General features: G+C 38.7%; 1 protein-coding gene across 2 annotated transcripts; it reads right to left on the bottom strand.

The window, feature by feature from the left end:
• Positions 1 to 451: 451 nt before the first annotated feature.
• Positions 452 to 24217, bottom strand: DPCoAC (dephosphocoenzyme A carrier). Of its 2 annotated transcripts, none has more exons than XM_076133573.1 (8): positions 23977 to 24217; positions 9535 to 9642; positions 8070 to 8205; positions 6252 to 6440; positions 4591 to 4770; positions 3840 to 3925; positions 2885 to 3068; positions 452 to 2433 (listed from the first exon to the last, which is right to left on the bottom strand). In XM_076133573.1, exons 2-8 carry the CDS (start codon positions 9614 to 9616, stop codon positions 2295 to 2297), a joined length of 996 nt encoding a protein of 331 aa, XP_075989688.1. In that variant the 5' UTR covers positions 9617 to 9642; positions 23977 to 24217; the 3' UTR covers positions 452 to 2294. The 2 variants fall into 2 exon arrangements, with proteins under 2 accessions (XP_075989688.1, XP_075989689.1); XM_076133574.1 differs by having other exon boundaries at positions 9535 to 9657.
• Positions 24218 to 24842: the final 625 nt, after the last annotated feature.

Here is a 24842-nt window from a genome sequence, read left to right on the forward strand (position 1 = left end):
GTAACTGTGTTGTGTAGGTCTGATAGACAGTCGCTGCATGTACAATACTGGTATTCAGCTGCATCCGGTGAGACTGGAAGCTGACTACAACATAGTTTGGATGAAAGACTAGACTGATGATGAATAAGAAACTCGCAGTTATTTTTCGAATTAAGTTATTTGACGATAAAAGAATGTGCTTTTTCAAGTATATATTTTTTCTTTTTTTATCTATTTACTTAATAAAGTATATTTTTTTATACAAAGTCCTTTTTATTTTGTTTTACATAACACAACTTCTCAATACTGTTCATTTAAAAATATTATACATACATACATACATACATAAATAAAATCACGCATTGTTCCCATAGGGCTAGGCAGAGACTACAGAACGCCTAAATATAGTTTAATTAAAAATAATTAAAGTTGTAAGAGGGGTTTGTGTGTGGAGTTAAGACCAAACTCACAATGGCAAATAACAATATTTATTTGGCTTAAACAACAAAAAAAAGGACAATCTAACTAAACTAACAATATTCTTCTAAGAAAAGTTCAACAATAATATTCGGAGTTTAGCCCTACTGGTCTTGTAAAGTAAGCTTGGTGTGCGGTCCGCTAACGAAGCCAACACAACTAACCTACAGTACTCGACCGGAGTCACGATGCAGCAAGCGGCGAGTTATGCGAGACCGACCTAAGTCGATGCAGAGCGTTCACTCGGAGCGTGCCGATCCGACTGGCGTTCACAGTCTCTGCGGTGACTTTTATAAGCGCGCGCGGCCAGGGCGCGGGCGGGGACGCTGTGGTGGGGTCGCGCTCGCTAAGTCTGCCGGCGCAGGAGTGATGTGTGCGCGTCGTTTCGTTTGACGTGTTACAAAGTCAACTTGGGTAACTTTGAATAATTCGGGTAACATTGACAGTGGGAATTTGAACTAGTTTCGATTATTTTTTCATATGAAACCAACACAATTGATAAAGGTTTATTTAAGTTTTGCAAACTTTTATCAATTGTGTTGGTTTCATATGAAAAATTAATCGAAACTAGTTCAAATTCCCACTGTCAATGTTACCCAAATGATTCAAAGTTACCCAGGTTGACTGTACATATAGTAAAGAAAGTCTGTAAGGATCGTACCAAGTGACGTTCTCTGGTCTCTGCCTGCCCCTATGGGGATAAAGGCATGATAATTATTATGTATGTATGTATGTAGCTACATTATCTTTGAGTAACTTAAGTAACTTTTATCAACTAAAAGTATGAAAATCAAAGTTAATTTTGAACAAACTTGTATTTTGTAAAACTTTTTTATAATTAGTAAAAAAAACCAGATCCATTTTATATTTTTTACAGTTTTTTTATATTGCACTTAAACATCTTTGCTTAGGGGTTTATTTAATTAGACTTTAAATGTTCTTAGACCATTTACCAGGTTTCTGAGGTACATTTATCGGTAGTTTATCTATTCAATAGCGTTAAAACTCATATAAAAAAACGCTATTGAATAGATAAACTACCGCTAAATGTACCTCAGAAAGGCATTAAATATCTTTCAAACTATTAACAATAATATTTTAGGGGCTTCTCTCTTTATTAGTCGATCTGTGGGTTAAGGAAACCTTGGCGCGGTCATTCTATAGATGGGTGACCGCATAGTGGTATTTGAGCTGGGCGTCTCCGTGCTTCGGAGGGCACGTAAAAAGTCCCCGTTGTTGTCAATTAAGATAACAGTCGTTAAGTCACGTCAAAGGCCTTCGGGCTTAAACAACTTTGACACTAGGTTGACCACTAACCATACGATAAGAAGAAGAATTGAAGTAAAAAAACTCACCCCATTTCACTCTTATTTACCGCCAGCACTCTTACTCTCTACACAGTAGTGTAATTGACCTTCTACAATATTTGTGCAGTCATACTGACGCCATTTGACCCCCCAACAACAATCTGTATAGTACTGACCCCCCAACACTAGCTGTTTCATCTCGCCCCCTACTTGACTCGCCACTATTATCTGAGCAGTCGTACCATTTTGAGGCGCCCATAGCCAGTTGCGTTCACCGGTCGGTAAACGATCTGTGGGTTAAGCAACCGTTGGTCGTCACTCCATAGATGGGTGACCGCATAGCGGTATTTGAGCTGGGCGTCTCCGTGCTTCAGAGGGCACGTACAAAGGTTTTCTACTAAGATAACAGTCGTTAAGCCATATCAAAGGCCTTCGGGCTTGAACAACTTTGACACTAGGTTGACCACTAACCATACGACAAACAAAACGGCTTCCTTGCCCCCCCACTAGCTACGCCCTGACCCCCTACTACTAGCTGTTCAGTCGTATGGCGATATCTCGGAGCGTCGTCTTGATGGCGTCGTAGGTGGCGAACGAGATGCCCACGGCGATGGGCCCCTTCACCCAGTTCATGCTGAGGCCTTTGAAGAAACCGCGCCAGCCTTCACACCTGGGGGGATAGGGGGGACAGTTAATTTTCTTCCTTCTTTTCTTTTTAAAAGACAACTCCCGCACTAAGAATTGCTCTCGTGTCGCGGGGACTTTTACAAACATACAAACAACGGACACAAAGTACAGCCAGACGCGAAACAATTATTTGTGGGTCGCACAAATAATTCTCCGTGTGGGAACGAAACCCACGTCCTCCCGCCGCAGTGGTGTTGACGTGGTTACCTAAACCACTGCGCCAACGGAGGCAGTCAAAAGTCTTTGGCTTCAACAATCACAAACGAGTACACGGTTCATTAGGTTTCTTTCAGTGAGCTCGTGAGGTACCCAAATATCGAGCTTTATTGTGAAGAGAAAAGATTTTATTACAAGTTCATACATACTATAATGCGAAAAGACTTTTTCCCCGACGACGACACGGCGACGGTTTAAAATTGTTAATGTCTACTTACTTATAAACCTCGCTAAGCGTCGCTCCGATGCTGGAGTAAGGGTAGCTGCCATCAGCTCGGCGGCGGCTGGTCTGCATGCGGCGGCGCACGATGTCGAGCGGGTAGGACGCCGTCTGCGCCAGCGCGCCCGCCGCGCCGCCGAACAACATGTTCGTGACCGCGCCTTGCGGGGAGCCGAAGTATTCTGGAAAGATGAGGCTAGGTTTAATTATTTATTCATTCAGGTCAAATATTGACACTTATGATAGTCGTTACAATTACTATATCTACCACTAGTTCGGAAAGTGTACAGCTTTATGAGAAGAGCTAGCAACAAACACACACTCTTTTCAATCGCCAAAAGTTTTACAATGTAGTTGATACAATAATTGATCATGCGAGGAGCTGTCAACTATGTTATATAGACGAAACGATTATTATGAAGAAGTTATGATTGTCAAAGATTTTAACATATTAGTAGTAGCATAATTTTAGTATCTGAAGGGATATTTTTGAATAAAAGAATGGTAGGTTATGCTTGACAAATTGTTTGGGATTTAGTGATTTAAATATAACAGACAGAAAGGCTATCGCATTTATAATATTAGTATAGCTAGGCAGTATCGTTCATAAGGGGTTGCTTGCGTAAAAAAAAAATCAAGGTATGACCTAAAAAGAACACAAGATAAAAAATAAAAAAAATGCTTTAAAATGATATAACTGCGCCGAAGCATCAAATAATGAATAGGAATTATAATATTCAAATATATAATTTTAGTAATCCTGTCACTAATTTTTTTCATAACCAAAAAAACCGTATTTCATCTTCCGTATTTTAGTTGGTTAGGTTGGAGTTATTTTTCGAAAGGATCTTCGTCCGGTCTATTATTTATATAATATATCAACATATACGTGCACGTATGCGGGACGTTACGTGTACGTATACATACGTATCAATGAGCACTTCAGCACTTACCTAAATATTTGTGCTTGAGCGAGTCGTATGTGAAGAATGATACTCCCGCATACGGTATTACTCCCAACACTGTGGCTGGGTAGCCTCTGAAATTATACATAAATTAAATAAAATTATTTTAACCCATTACTGTCCCACAGCTGGGCAAGGATCTTCTCCTGTAATGAAAGAGTGGTTAGACCTTGAGTCCACCACGCTGACCAAGTGCGAGGACTTTGTATACCTTCAAGAACTGTTCGTAATAACTTTTAAGTATGGATAGTTATGTCGCGATGTTTTCCTTCGCCTTTAAAACATGTGATAATATAATTATTTCTAATACACACATAACTTGGAAAAGTCATTGGTGTGTTGCCTCGGGTTCGAACCTGCGACCACTTGCGTGGGAGGTACCGACAGCTAGCAACCCTGCCCACATATGCCCCACTCCGGCATGGCATATACCGGGCACCCATAACCCCCTGTAGCGGATCGCTACTTACAGCGACATCTCATGGGACGAGCGCACAACAACCAACTCGCAGAGTGACTGACGTCACAAGTCCTTAATCGCGCTATCAAAGTTTGCACTGCAATCGACTATATATACAAGTTCCCGACTACAACGGTCGGGCAGTAGACCCTCCAGGCATGATCACCTCGCCTGCTCTGAGGATCCTCCCTTTGTGTTGGAGGAACCGATCACCTCGTTCCTCCACATCCCTTTAGTCAAAATGCAAAACCATATATTATCTCTATGTTATTCCCTCACCTGTACAAAGTCCTAAGTCCCTCCTCTCTCGCTACCCTCACGAACACAGCCCTCAGAGTGCCGTACTCCGTCGCGTTGGTGACCGCCATGCGAGCTCGCGCCAGGTCCAGAGGGTAGGTAGCACTCTGGGAGGTCACACCGGCTAAAGAACCAGCCATGAGGTGCAGGAGGGGATGAGCTCTGGAGAGAAAAATGTACCACTAAATATTATTATTTACTAGCTGACCCGCGCAACTTCGCTTGCGTCACATAAGAGAGAATGGGTCAAAATATTCCCCGTTTTTGTAACATTTTTACTCGTACTCTGCCCCTATTAGTCGTAGCGTGATAATTAATAGCCTATAGCCTTCCTCGATAAATGGGCTATCTAACACTGAAGAACTTTTCAAATCAGACCAGCAGTTCCTGAGATTAGCGCGTTCAAACAAACAAACAAACTCTTCAGCTTTATTATATTAGTATAGATTTGCACACCCTTTCCCATCTCAATCTCCTTCCTCTTTTAAACACCTTCACAATAATCTCTGCATCACCCTAAGGTAGACTGGCAGAAAATGCCCCTAGCATTAAGTCCGCCTTTATCTATACAGATAAATATAGTGATCACATTCCCGTGTACCAATTGTTGAGGCCACTGACCGCACAATTGAACATCTGTAGTTGATTGACCATATTATGTCCGTGACACATATAGGAAAGTAATATGTACCTTACAATATTGTATCACTGTTATTGTTACCAAGCATTTTTAGGTGCAGCGCAGACGGTACACTTTTTGTGTGCGATCGAGTCTGCAGAATATCATGATAGACATTTAAAAAGAAAAATGTGGGATGAAGTGTGCTGTATTGTTTATTCCGCTCCTGTTTGGACATGTATGAGTCTAAAGAAAAAACAAAATACGGTAAGTTTAAGTTTTAAATAGACTTTACCACATTAGTACACAGACTCGATCGCACAAAAAGTGTGCCGTCTGCGCTGCACCTTAATGTCAAAAAACTTTTTTTTTACGATACCCACACAAATGTAATGTTATGTAATGTTATGTAAAATAACTGGCACAGTTCTAATAGATTTATAATGCTACGGCGTGTCTAGGAACCCCAGGGTATGCCCAAGAATATTAGTAAAGATATCGCAGCACAATGACTATTAATAGTCATGCTGTAAAATTACATAAAATTGGCCGATGGACATTTTTTTATGTTATGACTTATGGTTCGGTAGTGTTGGTAGCAGCTCCTTACATCATCAATGATTTATACCAAACACAAATATTGTTAAAACTATTTCGCGATTAGAAAGAGTCGCCCGGAGTTTGTTGACAGCTCTTCTCATTGGCACTTCCGAACTGGCGGTAAATTCACTCTCTGTATCATTGACTATCATAAGTGTCAGCATTTCACCTAAATTAATGAATGATTTGATTTTGATTGTCAATATCTGCATATTCAGAAAAACGCTAGAATATATTTAGAAATGCCACGACATGCCGGACGCCATCACATGTTGTAAGGGTCGCTGATGCAAGCTTATGAATACCACGGCATGTTTAAGTATAATGCGGTAGTCACCTTTCACGCGCATTCATTTAAGTATGGCGCTGGAATATAAACTTACTGCCTTGCCTATTATGAGTCGGGGGGTCAATATAAACTTACTTGGCAGACGCCGGCGTGTCGACCCCCAACACCCTCTTCCACTGCTCATGCGCCGTGAACTGTATCGCTGCGTATGGCACTATCCTGGCCATGGTGGCGCTGTTCCCCCTCCACAGGGCGAGCAGACCCTCGGTGCGAGCGCTGTGCCGGAGGAACGCGACTGCGGCACGCCATGAGTAAGGGATTTGACTGGAAAGATAAAATAATTATGTAAGAAACTAGCCGACCCGACAAACGTTATTATGCCATATACCTAAATAAAAAAAGTGTCACCTAGGGGTATGAAAAATAGATGTTGGCCGATTTTCAGACCTAGTCAATATGCTCACAAAATTTCATGAGAATCTGTCAAGCCGTTTCGGAGTAGTATAGTGACGAAAACTGTGGCGCGAGAATTTTATATAATAGATATGCTTTTTAAGTGTTTTTTAGCATTTGACAGGATAAATAATAACGGTTAAGTGCGATTTGGATTCACGCTCGAGGAATTACAAGTTCATAGATACTATAATGCGAAAAGACTTTTTCCTCGACCTAATCTATACTAATATTATAAAGCTGAAGAGTTTGTTTGATTGTTTGTTTGTTTGAACGCGCTAATCTCAGGAACTACTGGTCCGATTTGAAAAATTCTTTCAGCGTTAGATAGTCCATTTATCGAGGAATGTTATAGGCTATATTTCATCACGCTACGACCAAGAACAGCGGAGTAGCAACGAAAAATGTTACAAAAACGGGGAAAATATTAACCCATTCTCTCTGTGACGCAAGCGAAGTTGCGCGGGTCAGCTAGTATAATGATAAAAGTGGATGTAAAAGGTAACTTCTCCACGCAAAGTCGCGTGTATACACAATATAATAAAATAACTATTAAACTATATTTTTATATGCTGCGTAGTCCTTGTTATATTATTATGTCTTTTGTTTAGAATATTTTAACACGCGAAGTAATAGTAAAATGTTTTAAATCATCTGACTGGCTACCATTGCGTCAGGAGGTCGTGGGTTCGATTCCCACACGGAACAATAGGGATGACAACTTCTTCTTATGAAATGTCAAAGATACATTTTAGTATAGCAATACGAAATAGTGACGTCACAGTTTCGTATTTTCGTTGGTATCAAATGAGTGCCTAATAAAATGTTTCAGTCTGCAGTAATTACAATTTCAACACTATTTACCAGCAAAATTACATAGCCTGAGCATTTTATATGAACCTTTTACGAACCCAAGTTTAATGATTTTTCGTTAACCCAGTCAACTAAACAAAATTTGTGCGATGTTTCGGGTCTGGTTGTACTTTGTGTCCGTTGTTTGCATGTTTGTAAAAGTCCCCGCGACACAAAAGCAATTCTTAGTGCGGGAGTTGTCTTTATAAAAAAAATACTTGAGGACATACAAGAAACCTTCTCAAGCATTTATTATTCATTCATCGTATAGTTAGGGGTAGTGAGGAGCTGGTGGCTAAGTTACAACAGCCGCACGGATCTATTTTTCTGGTTAAGCTACGGTTGCCGAGGTCGGTCTGTAAGATGTGTGTTTCGGAAGCCACATTTACCTGTGGGTCCCGGCTATTATATTCAAAGATATCTGACAAATGTTACCAGTAGTCTTAATTACGGTATTATAGGCCAGGTAACTGTGATGTAGAATGGGGGTAGAATTAATCAATATGCTTTCTTAGCGGATGTCTACGTCATAACATGTGCATGACAAATGTCAGCTCGATCCGTCCAGTGGTTTGTGCTGTGCGTTGATAGATCACTATGTCAGTCAGTCACCTTTGAGTTATATATATTTAGTTAGTATATACTCACGATGTTTGAAAGTTAATCTTGGTTCTGTCGAGCGGCGCAATGGCCGTCTTAGCGAGCGCGCCGGCGGAGGCGCCCGCGATCAGTGACGTCACCACCGTCGCGCCGCTGCCCAGACGCGCCGCCTCGAGTTTCGGCTCTGGGGGGACAAAGGGGGGACAGTGTGAGTTAATACGAATTTTGATCATATAGGTGACTAGCTGACCCGCGCAACTTCGCTTGCGTTACATAAGGGATAATGGGTTATAATTTTCCCCGTTTTGGAAACATTTTTTTTTACTGGTACTCTGCTCCTATTGGTCGTAGCGTGATGATATATACCAATAGCCTTCCTCGATAAATAGGCTATCTTACACTGACAATTTTTTTTCAAATCGGTCCAGTAGTTCCTGAGATTAGCGCGTTCAAACAAACAAACTCTTCAGCTTTATAATATTAGTATAGATTACTTATCTTCTAAAATCATAATTGACAATAACTGACCTTGCAACTACTATCCTCTCAAATAACATACTCAAAACTACAACATCATCTTATAATTTCATCTTAAACACAAATAATACATAGACACAAGTATCAACTCATAATTGCAGATGTACAGAGCCCTTGTCTGATAACAGCACGCTACTGTTTACAAATGATATCGTTATCACTAAGGTTTTGTAGCAGAAAGGTTCAGTAGCATTGCAAGGACCTTTACACTCACACAAGAACTTGCCAAACCCGTAACACTTTATACCCTTTAGATAAGTCCAATCCACACTAATATTATAAATGCAAAAGTAACTTAGTCTGTCTGTCTGTCTGTCTGTTACTTAATCACGCCTAAACTACTGAACCAATTCGCATGAAATTTGGTATGGAGATATTTCGATACCCAAGAAAGAACATAGGCTACTTTTTACCTCGGGAAAATTACGCATGCCCATGAGAAAATTCAGGTGGCGGACGAAGTCGCGGGTAATAGCTAGTCTTCTATAAAAATAAAAATGAACCACCGAAATGTACATACGTACGCGTATCCGTATAACTTTGGAACAACTTAAACTAATTTGGATCATTAATTTTTTTATGTTCGTAACTATCAGGGCAAGGTTTGTATGGGATTTAAGTGGTTAAAATTCCCATTGGAATTTGGAATTGGAGATGGAGTAAAATTGTACTATACCGGAACGAAAGAACATTTCTAAAACTATAAAAATTATAATTAACTAATAGTCTCAAAATGTCCTAAAGTCAATTCAGGTTAAACTGTTGTTGAGAACACTTTTGAATCACTTTATAACAGTTCTTGAAGGTATACAAAGTCCCCGCACTTGGTCAGCGTGGTGGACTCAAGGCCTAACCCCTCCCTCATTACGAGAGGAGACCCTTCCCAGCAGTGGGACATTAATGGGTTAAACTAATCAATCGGAAACTTGTTTGTAGTTGTTTACGAAGGGTCTGACAGTAAGTATTGTTGTCTCACCATGATGTTTGTCGTTCTGCTTGTGCGCCGGCGCCGGCCTCTCGCCGTGCAGCAGCGGCACTCGCGCCTCCCCCACCGCCATCTTGTAGCGCGCTCACATCACGCACTCTGAAACAATTACAACTATAATAATATTATAATACCTACTAGCTGACCCGCTTGCGTCACATAAGCGAGAATGGGTCATAATTTTCCCCGTTTCTGTAACATTTTTCGTTATTACTCCGCTCCTAATGGCCGTAGCGTGATGATATATAGCCTATAGCCTATAGCCTTCCTAGATAAATGGGCTATCTAACAGTGAAAGAATTTTTCAAATCAGACCAGTAGTTCCTGAGATTAGCGCGTTCAAACAAACAAACAAACAAACTCTTCAGCTTTATAATATTAGTATAGATAAGTCATGTCCCCCCGGACGATATTCGGCCATGGTGGCCAGTTTATAGAAACTGGCCAACTTTACAGAAGTTTATTACTGTATTCTGTACATATTATAGCAGAGGTTAAGGTGGTCGCCACGCCACTACCATTGCGTCAGGAGGTCGTGGTTAGATTCCCACACGAGACCATTATTTGTGTGACCTAATAATAGTTGTTTCGGGTCCGGTTGTATTCGTACATACACTTAAACTGTATGAATTTACTGTCCGTCTGTTAGTTACGTATTCATATCAAATCTTACGAAGCCTTATTCATGAACATTTTCATGTAAATAGTTAAAAACCCGGGATTAAACTAGCAAATAAGTGAAAAGCCTACTTTTTCACCTCTGAAAGGCACTGCGAAGGCATAAGGGCGTGTCAATGACCTCTCTGCCAATGGTATAAGAAGGTATGTTTCAATGACGTACTGTAAATGATAAGTATTGTACATTATCTGAATGACTAGCGAGAATTAAGATAACGTTTATTGACACACATTTCTTTCAGATAAATAATTTATTAAAATGAACAATAGATTTAAATTTTAATATATTTAACTTAACAATCATCATGATGAAATGTACGCCTACAAATTTTGTTTGATTGAGGGCATGCAAAGTCCCCAACCCGCACTTGGTCAGCGTGGTGGACTCAAGACCTAACTCCTCCTTCGTTTGGGAGGAGACCCTTGCCCCTTTTTTTTGCGGGGGGAAAAATCCCTTCGGATACCCAAATTTCCTGGGGGGAAATTCTGGGTTATGTGGTGATACCACTAAAAAACCGCCCCGGTAGCCGAACATCTGGTGCGGAGATGGAAAAGCCTTGGGCTCTAAAATACTTCACCAGTGCAGGAGACCCTTGCCCAGCAGTGGGACAGTCATGGGTTGAAAAAAAATAACTACCGGTCCCCGCGTGGTCTTAAGTTTTCTTGTTTTTACAAAAAAAATAAAGCTGGTTTTTCATATAAAAGGTTTTATCCCTTTCGGGGGAGAATTTCTGAAATTCCTCTCTTAGTGCTCCTCTACACTTACTAAGGAATGTTCATAGCAAATGTCAAGTTTGTACGCTCAGTAGTTTCGACTGTGCGTTGTACATCAGTCAGTCAGTAACGGAAGAGTTTTATATATTTTGTGCAGACGTAAATGAAAACGCCGGGAAAGGACGCCTTAGAAACACATATACAGATCATATCGGTGAAGTCTTGTAAAAAGGTCAGGTGCTACTCGTAACCGGCGGTCCTGTATGACAACATGTATGTATGTGAATGAAGCAAGGGAAGTTTGTAGGGATTGTACCAAGTGACGTTCTCTGGTTTCTGCCTACCCCTATGGAAAGAAGACGTGATTTTATATATGTAAATAAAGATATGGTATATTAATACATGCATAAATAAGTTTTAGGCATGCAAGGTTGCATCACGATGTTTTTCTTCACCGTTAGAACAAGTGATTATTACTAAAATAATTCTCAAGTTGAATAAAATTTATTTATTTATTTAAACATAAAAACGTACTTTATTATACACTTGACCTCTTTCAAGGATATCACATATAAATGACTAGCTGACCCGCGCAACTTCGCTTGCGTCACATGAGAGAGAATGGGTCATAATTTTCTCCTGTTTTTGTAACAATTTTCGTTGCTAATCCGCTCCTATTGGCCGAAGCGTGATGTTATATAGCTTATAGCCTTCCTCGGTAAATGGTCAATACAAAAATATTTTTTTCAATTCGAGCCAGTAGGTAGTTCCTGAGATTAGCGCGTTCAAAAAACTCAGCTTTATAATATTTGTATAGATAAGAGAACCTCGTAGCTAAGTTACGCTTGCCGAGGTTGTTCCGTGGATGGGTGACCATATAGTATAATATAATACTCATAACTACTTAAAAGAATATACAAACAAATTTATTATAACTAACACGAAATATTTAGTGGAAACTATTTCAAACTAATATCAATTCGAAAAAGTATAACCTCAACTGATTAGAATAACGTAAGGAGCATAATAATCAAATTTCGGTTAAAAATCTCCAAAGTGTAGGCTTACCCAGCTTAGACATAAAACGTAATGATAGTGCGATTTAATATTGCCAGTAGCGCCATCTAGTGAAAGCGCCAGTGCAACCGCAAAGCGGTGGAGCGGTTTCTTCCGATTTTCGCTGTTTTCCGTGGGAATGAGATATTTTCCCGGAGTAAAAAGTAGCCTATGTCCTTTCTCGGATATCAAAGTATCTCCGTACCAAATTTCACGCAAATTGGTTCAGTAGTTTAGGCGTGATTGAGTAGCAGACAGACAGACAGAGTTACTTTCGCATTTATAATATTAGTATGGATAAGTAATGTTTTAGAGTTGTATATAATATTAGCTGACCCGCGCAACTTCGCTTGCGTCACATAAGAGAGAATGGGTCAAATTTTTCCCCGTTTTTGTAACATTTTTTACTGGTACTCTGCTCCTATTAGTCGTAGCGTGATGATATATAGCCTATAGCCTTCCTCGATAAATGGACTATGTAACACTGAAAGAATTTTTCAAATCGGACCAGTGGTTCCTAAGATTAGCGCGTTCAAACAAACAAACAAACAAACAAACAAACAAACAAACTCTTCAGCTTTATAATATTAGTATAGATACTGACTGCCGCGTAGGACGGTTCGAATCCTAAGCTGTGTCGGGCAAAAATGTTTTTTATCAAATATTTGTTAAACAATTCTCAGAGACTGCCCGGAGTTAGGAAGTTGATGTCGTAGACCTCCGTGCCTCGGAGAGCACGTAAAGCCGTCGGTCCTGCGTCTGACCTCTCGATGGTCGTGTCGATTAATTTTTATTTATCTAAAGAAAGAATGTTTCTTTCTTGTAAAAATCGACATATAATTGCTAGTTTGTTAGCATATAATATTAACTTAGTTATAGGCAATATAACACAACCTAGGTTTAAGGACGAAACAGTATTGTCTAGTCGCTTTACTAACAATACTGTGATTAGTATTATTGATAATTTAGTTTGTAAGGACACTGTTACGCATAATGTAACAAAGAACAACAATAATTTAAACGCTTAAACAAGACAACGGATAAACAGGCAGGTTTTCTGAACGTAGTACACCAAAATATACAAGGTTTATCCGGCAAAGAATTAGAGATAGAATTATTTTTGAAAAAACATGACACACACGTATTTTGTGTCACCGAACATTGGTTGTTGTCGCACCAATTAATATTTAATAATCAATATTATTCTATGACAAGTGCATTCAGTAGGAAGAAGGCAATACATGGAGGGTCAATGATCTTAGTTAGCAACGACATAAAATGCAAAGAACGTAAGGATATAGTTAGCTTGTCAGTAGAACGTACTGCCGAAGTATCTTGTGTAGAACTCGAGCAGCATGTTATAGTTTGCATATACCGTCCACCAATGAGTGACTTCAGTTTGTTTGAAACTATAGTGGAAGATATATTAAAGCGTTTGAGTGTTAGTAACAAGTATGTGGTTGTCTGTGGTGATTTTAATGTTAACATATTGGAGCAGTCCATCACTACCACCAGACTGATTACTCTTTTCAAATCATTTGATCTTAAACATCTTTTTAATAATCCAACTAGAATTACCGAACATTCGGCCACATGCTTGGATAATATGTTTACCAACTGCGTTTGTCTAGACAGGGTCATAGTTAACGATTTAACGTCAGACCACTGTGGGCTGAACGCCGTCTTCTCTAGGAAGAACGTTATCAAATCTAACACGATAACTTTTAGACCTATTACACACAACCGCTTGACATTGTTTAATCATGAGGTAGCCGCCAAGATTTCCAACATTGATATTACTCAGAATGACCCAGATGATCTCTATAAATCTTTGTTTAGCGTTATTGAATCTCAGTTTAATACGATTTTTAAAGAAAAAACGATCGCTAAGGAAAATACAAAACTGAAATTTTGCGATTGGGCGACTGTAGGAATTTACAAAAGTAGAGCTAGGATGTATGAGCTGTATGCCATGAAACAATACAATTTCAATCCAGGTTTTCTTGAATATGTTAGGAATTATTCAAAAATCTTTAAAAAATCTTGTGCCGCTGCTAAGTCTTTGTATTTAAGCAACAAGATTAAAAATTCCAACAACACAATAAAAACAACTTGGAATATTATCAATAATGAAACAGGACGATCAACACCACCCGATCACGACTTCGAGTTAAATGTTAACAATCGGGTTATTACAGATAGCCTAGGCGTAGCTCAAACATTTAATAATTATTTTTCTGACATACCAGTCATTACGACTAGTTCCTTACATTCCTCTACCGCTAAAGCAGGATCATTACTTAGGAGCAATGTGAGTCAGTGCAATGTCTCATTTTATTTTAAGTATATAAACCCCTCTGACGTAATCAGAGTATTCAAGTCGCTTAATTCCAAAAATACTGCGGACTTGTGGGGTATTTCTGTAAAGTTACTTGAGAGTATTATCGCTGAAATAGCACCTCATTTAGCTGCAACTTTTAATCGATGTGTAGATGTAGGTGTGTTTCCTAATTTAATGAAACACAGTAAGATAATTCCTCTGTTTAAAAACGGATGTAAAACTGAGCCCAGTAACTTTAGGCCAATATCCATCTTGCCTGCTATTAGCAAAATATTTGAAAGGGCTATATTAGAGCAACTAGAAAGCCATTTCAGTTTGTATAATTTACTCCACAGCAAACAGTTTGGCTTTACAAAGGGTCGATCTACCATCGATGCAGGGGTCACACTTATTAGACATATTTTCGATGCTTGGGAGATGTCGCAGGATGCTATTGGGGTATTTTGCGATCTCTCCAAAGCGTTCGATTGTGTTGACCACAATACTCTTTTATATAAACTTAAGTACTACGGAATTGGGGATGTGGCACTTGACTTACTTGCATCCTATTTGTCCGAGAGAGTGCATTATACAGACATAAATGGGTCAAGATCCACTGGATCTGCGGTTAGTCTCGGGGTACCACAGGGCTCCATCCTTGGTCCGTTCCTTTTTCTGGTTTATATTAATGATTTGCCACATCAGGTACAGGATCTGTGTGATATCGTACTATTTGCTGATGATACGTCGCTTATATTTAAAGTAGATCGTAAGAAAACTGATTTTGACGATGTAAATGGTGCTCTTACACAGGTTCTCAATTGGTTTACAGCCAACAATTTGTTGTTAAATTCAAAGAAAACTAAATGCATTAGATTTACCATGCCCAACGCTAAGAATCTAGGTACGAACGTAGTTCTAAATGGTGAGGTATTAGACATGGTCAATTCCGCAACCTTCCTAGGTGTAGATTTAGATAATAAGCTTCAATGGGGCACCCAAATAACTAAGCTCGCGGGCAGGCTCAGCTCCGCAGCCTATGCAATAAGAAAAGTAAGACAGTTTGCTGGTGTAGATGCGGCAAGACTGGTTTACTTTGGGTATTTTCACAGCGTTTTGTCCTACGGTATTCTACTTTGGGGCAAGGCGGCTGATATAGACACGATTTTCGTAATTCAAAAAAGAGCAATTCGCGCTATTTACGGCTTAGGAGCGCGGGACTCTTTGCGGGAGGTATTTGGGAAAATAGGTATACTGACGGTGGCATCACAGTATATTTTTGCGAATTTGATGTTCATCAAACAAAACATCAATTCGTTTGCTAAGAATAGTGACATGCATAACATTAATACCAGAAATAAGCACAAATTAGTAGGTCCCTGCAATAGATTGCAAAAAGTACACAACTCATTTGCAGGTCTTGGTGTTCGGTTGTATAACAAACTCCCTAGCAGTGTTATGGATCTTCCCCAACAAAAATTCAAAACAGTTGTTAAAGATCATCTTATTAAAAGGGGTTATTATAAGGTTGACGACTACTTAATGGATAAGAAAACATGGGATTAGTTAGTTACGCGTTCTACACAAATCAAGATTAAATATCTATATATTTATACATACATCTTTGCATTGTATAAACATTAATCAGTCATTTCAACTCTGTAACAGAGAGGTATTGCACGAGTCTCAGTGGTATTCATTATCTTTTTTTTTTCATTGAAATGGTGGGCTCCCATGCTAAGGTTCGTCATGCTCACTAAAATGTCATTGCTTGCGGCGGCGTCGTGTGCCGGGTCACCCCCTTCCCTCTAATATGTGCGAAGGGGGTGATGGCTGGTCCACGCGTCATACTCGTGAACGGGTGCTGCTTGGGGTGACTGGTCGTCCTGGGTGTGGTGACTGCCATAATTTTAAAGTAACTACGTTTCAATAACTGTACTTCCTTTACCACAGTATGCTCTTGAATGCCTCTTATGATTTCATTACTTATATTACTATGTGGGTAGATGCTCCCATCATGCTTCCAATACTATTTATATCTTGTTTTTTAGCACCTTAATATATTGATTTAATTTAATTTATGACCAAAGTGTGTTCGGTGGTGTTGGTAGGTAGCAGCTACTTACATCATCAATGTTTTATACCAGCATAAATATTGTTAAAATCATTTGGCGATTAAAAAGAGTGGCCAGGAGTTTCTTGCCAGCTCTTCTCATTGGCCCTACCTTCCGAACTGGCGGTAAATTCACTCTCTGTATCATTGACTATCATAAGTGTCAGCACTTGACCTAAATGAATAAATGATTTGATTTTGATTTTGATTTTGATAAGATAAAATAGGGAATAAAAGTTTGTATGAAAATTCTGTCCTAAGTCACAAACCACGCGGACGAAATTGCGGGTAGAATGTAGTCTACAATATTACGTTTGATATTATTTACTAGCTGACCCGCGCAACTTCGCTTGCGTCACATGAGAGAATCATAATTTTCCCCGTTTTTGTAACATTTTTCACTGGTACTCTGCTCCTATTGGTCTTAGCGTGATGCTATCTAGCCTATAGACTTCCTCGATAAATGGGCTATCTAACACTCAAAGATTTTTTCAAATCGGACCAGTAGTTCCTGAGATTAGCGCGTTCAAACAAACAAACAAACAAAATCTTCAGCTTTATAATAATAGTATAGATCCATACTAATATTATCAATGTGAAAGTAACTCTGTCTGTCTGTCTGTCTGCTACTCAATCACGTCTAAACTACTGAACCAATTTGCATGAAATTTGGTATGGAGATATTTTGATACCCGAGAAAGGACATAGGCTACTTTTTACCCCGGGAAAATGACGCATTTTCCTGGGAAAATTCAGAAAATTCAACGAAGTCGCGAAAAATCGATATTATAATGACATTGAATTAACAAAATTCCGTTGCCATGGCAACTGTTTTAATGGCGGATATACCTTAGCGCGACTTCGTTATACTAAGAGATACAAATAATTTTGAGAATATTTTTCGTGAAAAAAAAGCATATTTTATATCATCACGCTACGACCAATAGGAGCAGAGTAGGTAACAGTAAAAAGCGTTACAAAAATATGGAAAATTCTGACCCATTCTCTCTTATATGACGCAAGCGAAGTTGCGCGGGTCAGCTAGTAGGGTATAAAAGTTTACATTTATAAAATTTCTGTCCCAAGTCACAAACCACGCGAACGAGGTCGCAGGCAGAATCTAGCCTACAATATTACGTTTGATATTATTTATTTACTATCGACTAGTTACGTACATAGTCTAATTATAGACAATTCATTCAATTGGTTCGATTCATTCTTGTTTATACACAGATACTATCCGATACTGCGCGTAGGCCAGTTATTACATAGTTGACCTCTCACAACACACTCGTGAGGTCACATTCAAGGCCTTAGACCAACATAAACATATTATTTAAACTAGTATTTACTTCGTCCGTGTGGTTTGTCACTTAGGACAGAATTTTCATACAAACTTTCATCCACTTTTTATCTCGTTGGTGGTAGAATTGATCAAAATCCTTTCTTAGCGGATGTCTACGTCATAACATGTACCTGCATGTCAAATGTCAGCTCGATCCGTCCAGTGGTTTGTGCTGTGCGTTGATAGATCACTATGTCAGTCAGTCACCTTTGAGTTATATATATTTAGAATAGCTTCCGCCCGCGACTTCGTCCGCGTGAAACGATCTCCCGTAGCAAAAAGTATGCTATAAGTGAGCCAGGTTGATTTCAGTTCAATCAGTGGAAAACCTAAGAATATTTCTACAAATTTCCACCCCTTATTTTCCCCCTTAAGGGTGGAATTAATAAATATATTTTATTAGGGGATACTAGAGCTCCCGCACTAAGAATTGCTCTCGTGTCAGGGGGACTTTTACAAACATACAAACAACGAACACAAAGTACAACCAGACCCGAAACAATCATTTGTGGATCGCACAAATAATTGTTCTGTGTAGGAATCGAACGACCTCCCGACGCAGTGGTATCGGCAGTAGTCAGAAGCATGAAAGTCTGACAAGCAGTCTTACTTAGTATCGTGTTATAAGTCAGGTAACTGTGTTGTGGAGGTCTGATAGACAGTCGCTGCATGTAAAATACTGGTATTCAGCTGCATCCGGTGAGACTGGAAGCTGACTACAACATAGTTTTAAAAAAGACAAACATTAACAATGGCGATCTAAACCACTGCGCCACGGAGGCAGTCAAGAATAAGTCAACAATTTGGTGGACTACTCGTAGTACTGTAATCATCATAAATGATCATGTTCTCTTATCAGTGGTATTCGTTGATAACGCCAAGTTATTTGCTGTCAGTTGCCAGGTTGTTTGGCAAGCGTATCTTATGATTTAATTGTTCTGTCGCCTTCTACAGAACTGAGCAAATTTTCCATAACAATATGAATTATATAACTGTTGCATGAGCACGTGTCTCTATGAGAGTAGCTCACTGCATTGCGATGTTTTCCTTCATTATTCGAACAAGTAATAATAAGTAAATAATAAATATCATTGAACAACTCACACACGGTCATTTAATTTCAAACTAAGCAGAGCTTATATTATGCTAACCAAATAACTGATAAACATACTTATATTCTTGTAAATACATACTTATATAGATACATTAACAAGCTCAGAACAGATACTCGTGCTCATCACACAAATAATTGTCCCGGGTGTGATTCGAACCCACCCCTAAGGCTAAGGTTATTGCGGCGAGGTGACCACTTTAACCACTGCGTCAAACATGCAATTATTTCTAATACACACATTACTTGGAAAAGTCATTGGTGTGTTGCCTCGGGTTGCAACCTGCAACCACTTGCGTTGGAGGTACCAACATATACCACTTGGCTATCACTGCTATTATAGGACACTAGCTGACCCGCGCAACTTCGCTTGCGTCACATAAGAGAGAATGGGTCAAAATTTTCCCCGTTTTTGTAACATTTTTTACTGGTACTCTGCTCCTTTTAGTCGTAGCATGATGGTTTATAGCCTATAGCCTTCCTCAATAAATAGGCTATCTAACACTGAAATAAATTTTCAAATCGGACCAGTAGTTTCTTACATGAGCGCGTTCAAACAAACGAACTCTTCAGCTTTATAATATTAGTATAGATGAAAATATAGGTTCAAGAGTACAATAGTCCATTCTAAGTCCGAACTACCTAGTATCTAGTAATTGTTTTGATAAGGACCACACCGTCAAAAGCAGTAATAGTGTTGTTATCAATTCATTACTACTGATAACAGTGATAACTGATAACGCGGAGATAAGAGCATTGTTTTTACACACACTTGACCTGACCTTGACTGGTAGCCGCAGTTTCAGTTACAAAATTATACTAAATAATGATGATATATAATTTTAACCCATTACAGTCCCACTGCTGGGCAAGGGTCTCATTCCGTAATGGGCCTTGAGTCCACCACACTGACCGATATGCATACCTTGAAGAACTGATCTAAAGACCTGTCAGGCATGAAAGGTTGCATCACGATGTTTTCCTTCACCAAACTTATACTACTTCTTCACCGTTCCAACGGTAAACAAAAACCTTGTGATGAAACCTTGATGCCCAAAAATTTGTTTCATACATTTCTTGATGACATGTAAAGTCCCCAACCCGCACTTGGCAAGCGTGGTGGACTCGAGGCCTAGCTCCTCCCCCTCGTTTAGGAAGACACCCTTGCTCTGCTGTGGGACAGTAATGGGTTAAAAAAAAGTTATATTGTATAACATGAACACGTAAAAGTGCGAATACTCATTGCAGTGTGAATTATAATAACAATTAAGGTCGTAATACTAATTAACACAAATAAACTCGCTCTGTCATGTGTCAGTCGTTTTAATATTGTTTATTAACTTTATAAACATGTTTGATGAAGTTTTTATGTATTTGGAAAGGAAATGACAGCATTTTTGGGGCCTATAGAAGATAAACTAATTATTAATTTTATTATTCATAAGAAGTAGTAGAAGTTGACTAAATGAGTAGATCTCTGATATTCCTCGAAGAAGCTAAGTTCGTAAACTTCTGTGCTTCGGAGAGCACGTGTCGCCAGCGGTCCAGTGACTGACTTCTCACTGGTCGTGTCGGTTTAGCCGTCCCACAAGACTATGAGAGTGATGTTATAGAGAGTGTATCCTGCCCAATCGGCCAGTTTCAACGAAATTGGTCGCCGTAACCGGTTATCGACTAGGAGGACAGTTACTGTTGAAGTCATGAAATTTAAATTAGATATTTTCCGTCACACCGAAATAAGAGAGAGGAGTAATTCGTGGCCGCTGTAAAGGGTCGACCCACCGGCTAGGTCCCCGCCGCACTTGGACTGCGGAAACGGGGTATGTGGTCCGCCGTAGAGCCCACTAAAAACCTGACGAGTGTCCACAAAGACGTGCGCCGGGATAACCGCTATAAGCTAGTACCGCAAGACGCATGGCCCACGGCATCCTGGACGTATGCTAATGTCATTAGGTAATGGTCCGCGGTCTTACATTGGAAATTATCCTTTATATAATTAGCTTGAAAACAAATGCTAGCGAGTAAACGCTTTTTTATTTAATAGCAGAATAAGCAGTGGGTCCTTGCAATTGTGCTTTACTTCCTAGAGGTTGAAATAGAGAGTAACGAAAGCCATTTTCATTAAATTTGTTAGCAGTGGCCGGATATCGGACGGGAAGGCATACGATTCTGCCAGGACAGTGATTTGAATAAGTAATCATCATCCATATTGGTTAGTATTGTGTCAAATAATTCGATAATTTATAACCTAGACTGGTTGTCTTTATGTCATTGTTAACAATAAACAAGTGACCATAGACAAAACATCTATAAGTAAATATTTATAAATGCAAATGTATGATAATTAACATTTTGTTTTAAAATTAAACTTTTATTAGACTTATTAATGGCATGGTAACTAATTGCTTTTGGAGGTCGAAAGTTCAAAGCCCTGTGACGTAACTAAATAAATAAATATCATTGGACAACTCACACACGGTCATTTGATTACAAACTAAGCAGAGCTTGGTACTATAACCATATAACTGATAAACATACTTATATACTTGTAAATACATACTTATATAGCTACATTAACAAGCTCAGAACAGATACTCGTGCTCATCACACTAATATTAGTCCCGGGTGTGATTGGAACCACACGCGGCGCTACGGTTATTGCGGCGAGGTGACCACGTTAACCATTACGCCACGGCGGCCGTTAAATGTAAAATGTCGTAATTAATTTCGAATTTGGTAGTACCTATGATACTACAGACTATAGATATCTTAGATATCTTCTTAATAATATGGGCTTCAAAGGAAGCCACAAGGAAACAAACACAATATTTATTTTTTGTTTGAAGACAACTCCCGATCTAAGAATTGCTCTTGTGTCGCGGGAACTTTTACAAACGTACAAACAACGGACACCAAGTACGAACCGAAACAATTATTCATGGATCGCACAAATAATTGTTTCGTGTGGGATTCGAACCTCGACGCTCTAGTAGCCGCGTGACGACCTAAATCACTGCACGGAGGCAGTCTGAAATAATATTATAATATCGTAAACAATACTACGTGTTCAGTGCATTGTGAAAGAGGTCATTTCGTAACATGACTGTAACAGTGAGGCTTCCATAGCTAGTGGCGCTCACCGGTCGGTAAACTATCTGTGGGTTAAGCAACCGTCTGCGCGGTCATTCCATAGATGGGTGACCGCATAGTGGTATTTGAATTGGGCGTCTCCGTGTCGGAAAGTCGGCCCGGTTGTTGTCAGTGAAAATAACAGTCGTTAAGCCACGTCAAAGGCTTTCGGGCGGCTTGAACAACTTTGACACTAGGTTGACCACTAACCATACGATAAGAAGAAGAAAAAGACTGTAACAGTGTAAGGTGAAGCAAATTAAAATGGGAGTTTGCACTTTATCTAAACTAAGTTTCGAACCAGTATAGCATGTAGCAAATAACTTTTTGTCTTAATATAACTACTAGCCACAGCCTTGAACAGCATGTAAAGACATCAGCCCTGTGCCTGACCTCTCACTGGTCGTGTGTACCGTCCCACCGGACTATGAGAGTGATGTAATAGAGAGTGTACCTGTGTATTGTGCACACACTTTGACACTATAAACAAAGTCCTGCATCATTGGCCAGTTTAAATTTAATTGGTTGCCATAGTCTATCGGCTGGGAGGACATTATCTCTTTGATAATATAATCATTGACTCACAATCGTCCATCATTTGCTACATACGCCACCGAGCTATGTAAACTGCATTAATAACATGTAATTCTCAATGACTTATAAATATTGCACTAATGTTTGTATTGACCTAGTGCAATTGTAATCAATGATTATATAGTGCAACATTATGTTTGAGTGGAGTAAATAATATTTGTAATGCAATTTTAAATAAGTACTGTGTACATAAAATTGCAACTTTTTCCTATAGGGGTAGGCATAGACCAGAGATCACTACTTAGTATGATCCTTCTAAACTACTGCACTGAATAAAACTAAAAATAATATCTAGCCTTCCAGTTTCTAGGAATGTTTTCAAGTGTTCTAGTTTTCTAGATGTAATAACTATATTTTTCCTGCTTTTTCTACTATTTTAATATTAAATGCAAAAATTACTATGTCACACTTAAACTGCTTGGCTGGTTTTGATGAAATTTAATAAGAGTTAGAGATAATAAAAAATATATTATAAAAAATAAAAAAGTTAAGGTCAGATAGTTTACTCATAAAATATAATTTATTAAGTTAGGTTAGCTATTTATATAAAACTTAATCAACAAAGATGAACACCTAATTTGTTTAGATTGTTGTTAGTTAGCACTAGTAGTGTACTTTAAATAACACAAAATAATACCTACTTAAATAAATAGTTAATCACAAGTTCATCCTTTCTAACAAGATTCTAATAAGAATACACCAATATTAAATACTTCATTTAAAACTTCTTCAATAAATACCCAGTAAAAAGTTGTAATGATAAACCTTAGCAAAATAATAACAACTTCTGACTAAATTATATCACTATTAAAACAAAAAAAAAGTAGGTATGACAACTGCATGACTTTGCAATAAATATCATTTGAGAAAGGTTACACTGACTTGCACATGCAATATCATCATTTAGTCATTATTTATATTGAAAAAAATATATAACTAAATAAATTAGAAATTATTTTATGCTAATAGTTTCATTATAACACAAGTGTGTGGTTATGTAAAGATTATGAAAGAACAATGCGTGCTAATGACCTAGGTATGACTGAGCGAAATCGCATCCTTCCATTGCATTCCTTCATTTTAGTTTACAAAAACGAAAATAACAAATTATGTCATAAATATAGGCCATTTTGAAATACCGTAGACTAAAAATAATACGGAAGCAATTTTATAAACACGTTGTTTACAAACTGAGGCACAGACAGTGTTCATTCGGACGGAAATAAAAGAATATTTTTTTATATCATAAATAGAGTTCAAAGTCTAAATTTCAACCTTGAAATTATTATTTTAGGGCCAACGAGCGATTAAGCGCTTCTAACCTATAAATAGCTCGATACAAACTTCCTACTAACTAAACATTGAGAACTCACCAAGAATTTCCTTTAGAATCCAGAGAATGATAGAATTTTCGTGGAAATTAAACTTTTTCGATACAATAACACTGACACACACTACTTAGTATTAAGTATTTAGGTGAACGGTTACACACGAAGAGTTTTAGCACAAGAACAGTGCGTTGTTTATTCAATAAATTTTCTTTTGCAATGAAAATAGTGAAAAACACTGCGTGAATCGCAATTCGCGAGTCGCACTCTCGGATCAGCTGTCAAAGTCGAAATGACAGAAGTAATACACACATCATGACAGAAGATTACTGGTATACCAGCCTGATTGTAAATTCTACTACATGGTAGAAAATAAAATAACATCACGGTGTCTTCTTACTTGCTTACTGTTTCTTAAGCATTACCTAAAGTAAAGTAACGGTCCCAGTCCGGTCTTCTGTCACGGCGCCAACTGCCGCCTTTTACGAGTCGAAAAATACAATATACTGACTATTTCAAATACTTTGTAAAAGTTAAGTAAGTAAAAAGTTGAACAAATGTGTGTACAATACACAGGTACACTCTCTATTACATCACTCTCATAACCCGGTGGGACGGTTGACCGACACGACTAGTGAGAGGTCAGGCACAGGACCGACGGCTTTATGTGCTTTCCGAGGCACGGAGGTCTACAACCTCAACTTTTTAACTCCGGGCGATTTCTAAGAAATTCGTAACAGAAAATCTCAGAAAAGTATTTTTGGCCCGACCCAGGATTCGAACCCGAGACCTCTTGCATGGCAGTAGCACACACTACTAACCGCGCCACAGAGGCAGTTCAAACGTATACTTACATCTTTAAAACTACGCAACTAATTTTGATCGGTTTTTTTAACATATTGATTAAAGAA

This window comes from Anticarsia gemmatalis, chromosome 30 (assembly GCF_050436995.1).
Source record: "Anticarsia gemmatalis isolate Benzon Research Colony breed Stoneville strain chromosome 30, ilAntGemm2 primary, whole genome shotgun sequence".
Lineage (NCBI taxonomy): Eukaryota > Metazoa > Arthropoda > Insecta > Lepidoptera > Erebidae > Anticarsia > Anticarsia gemmatalis.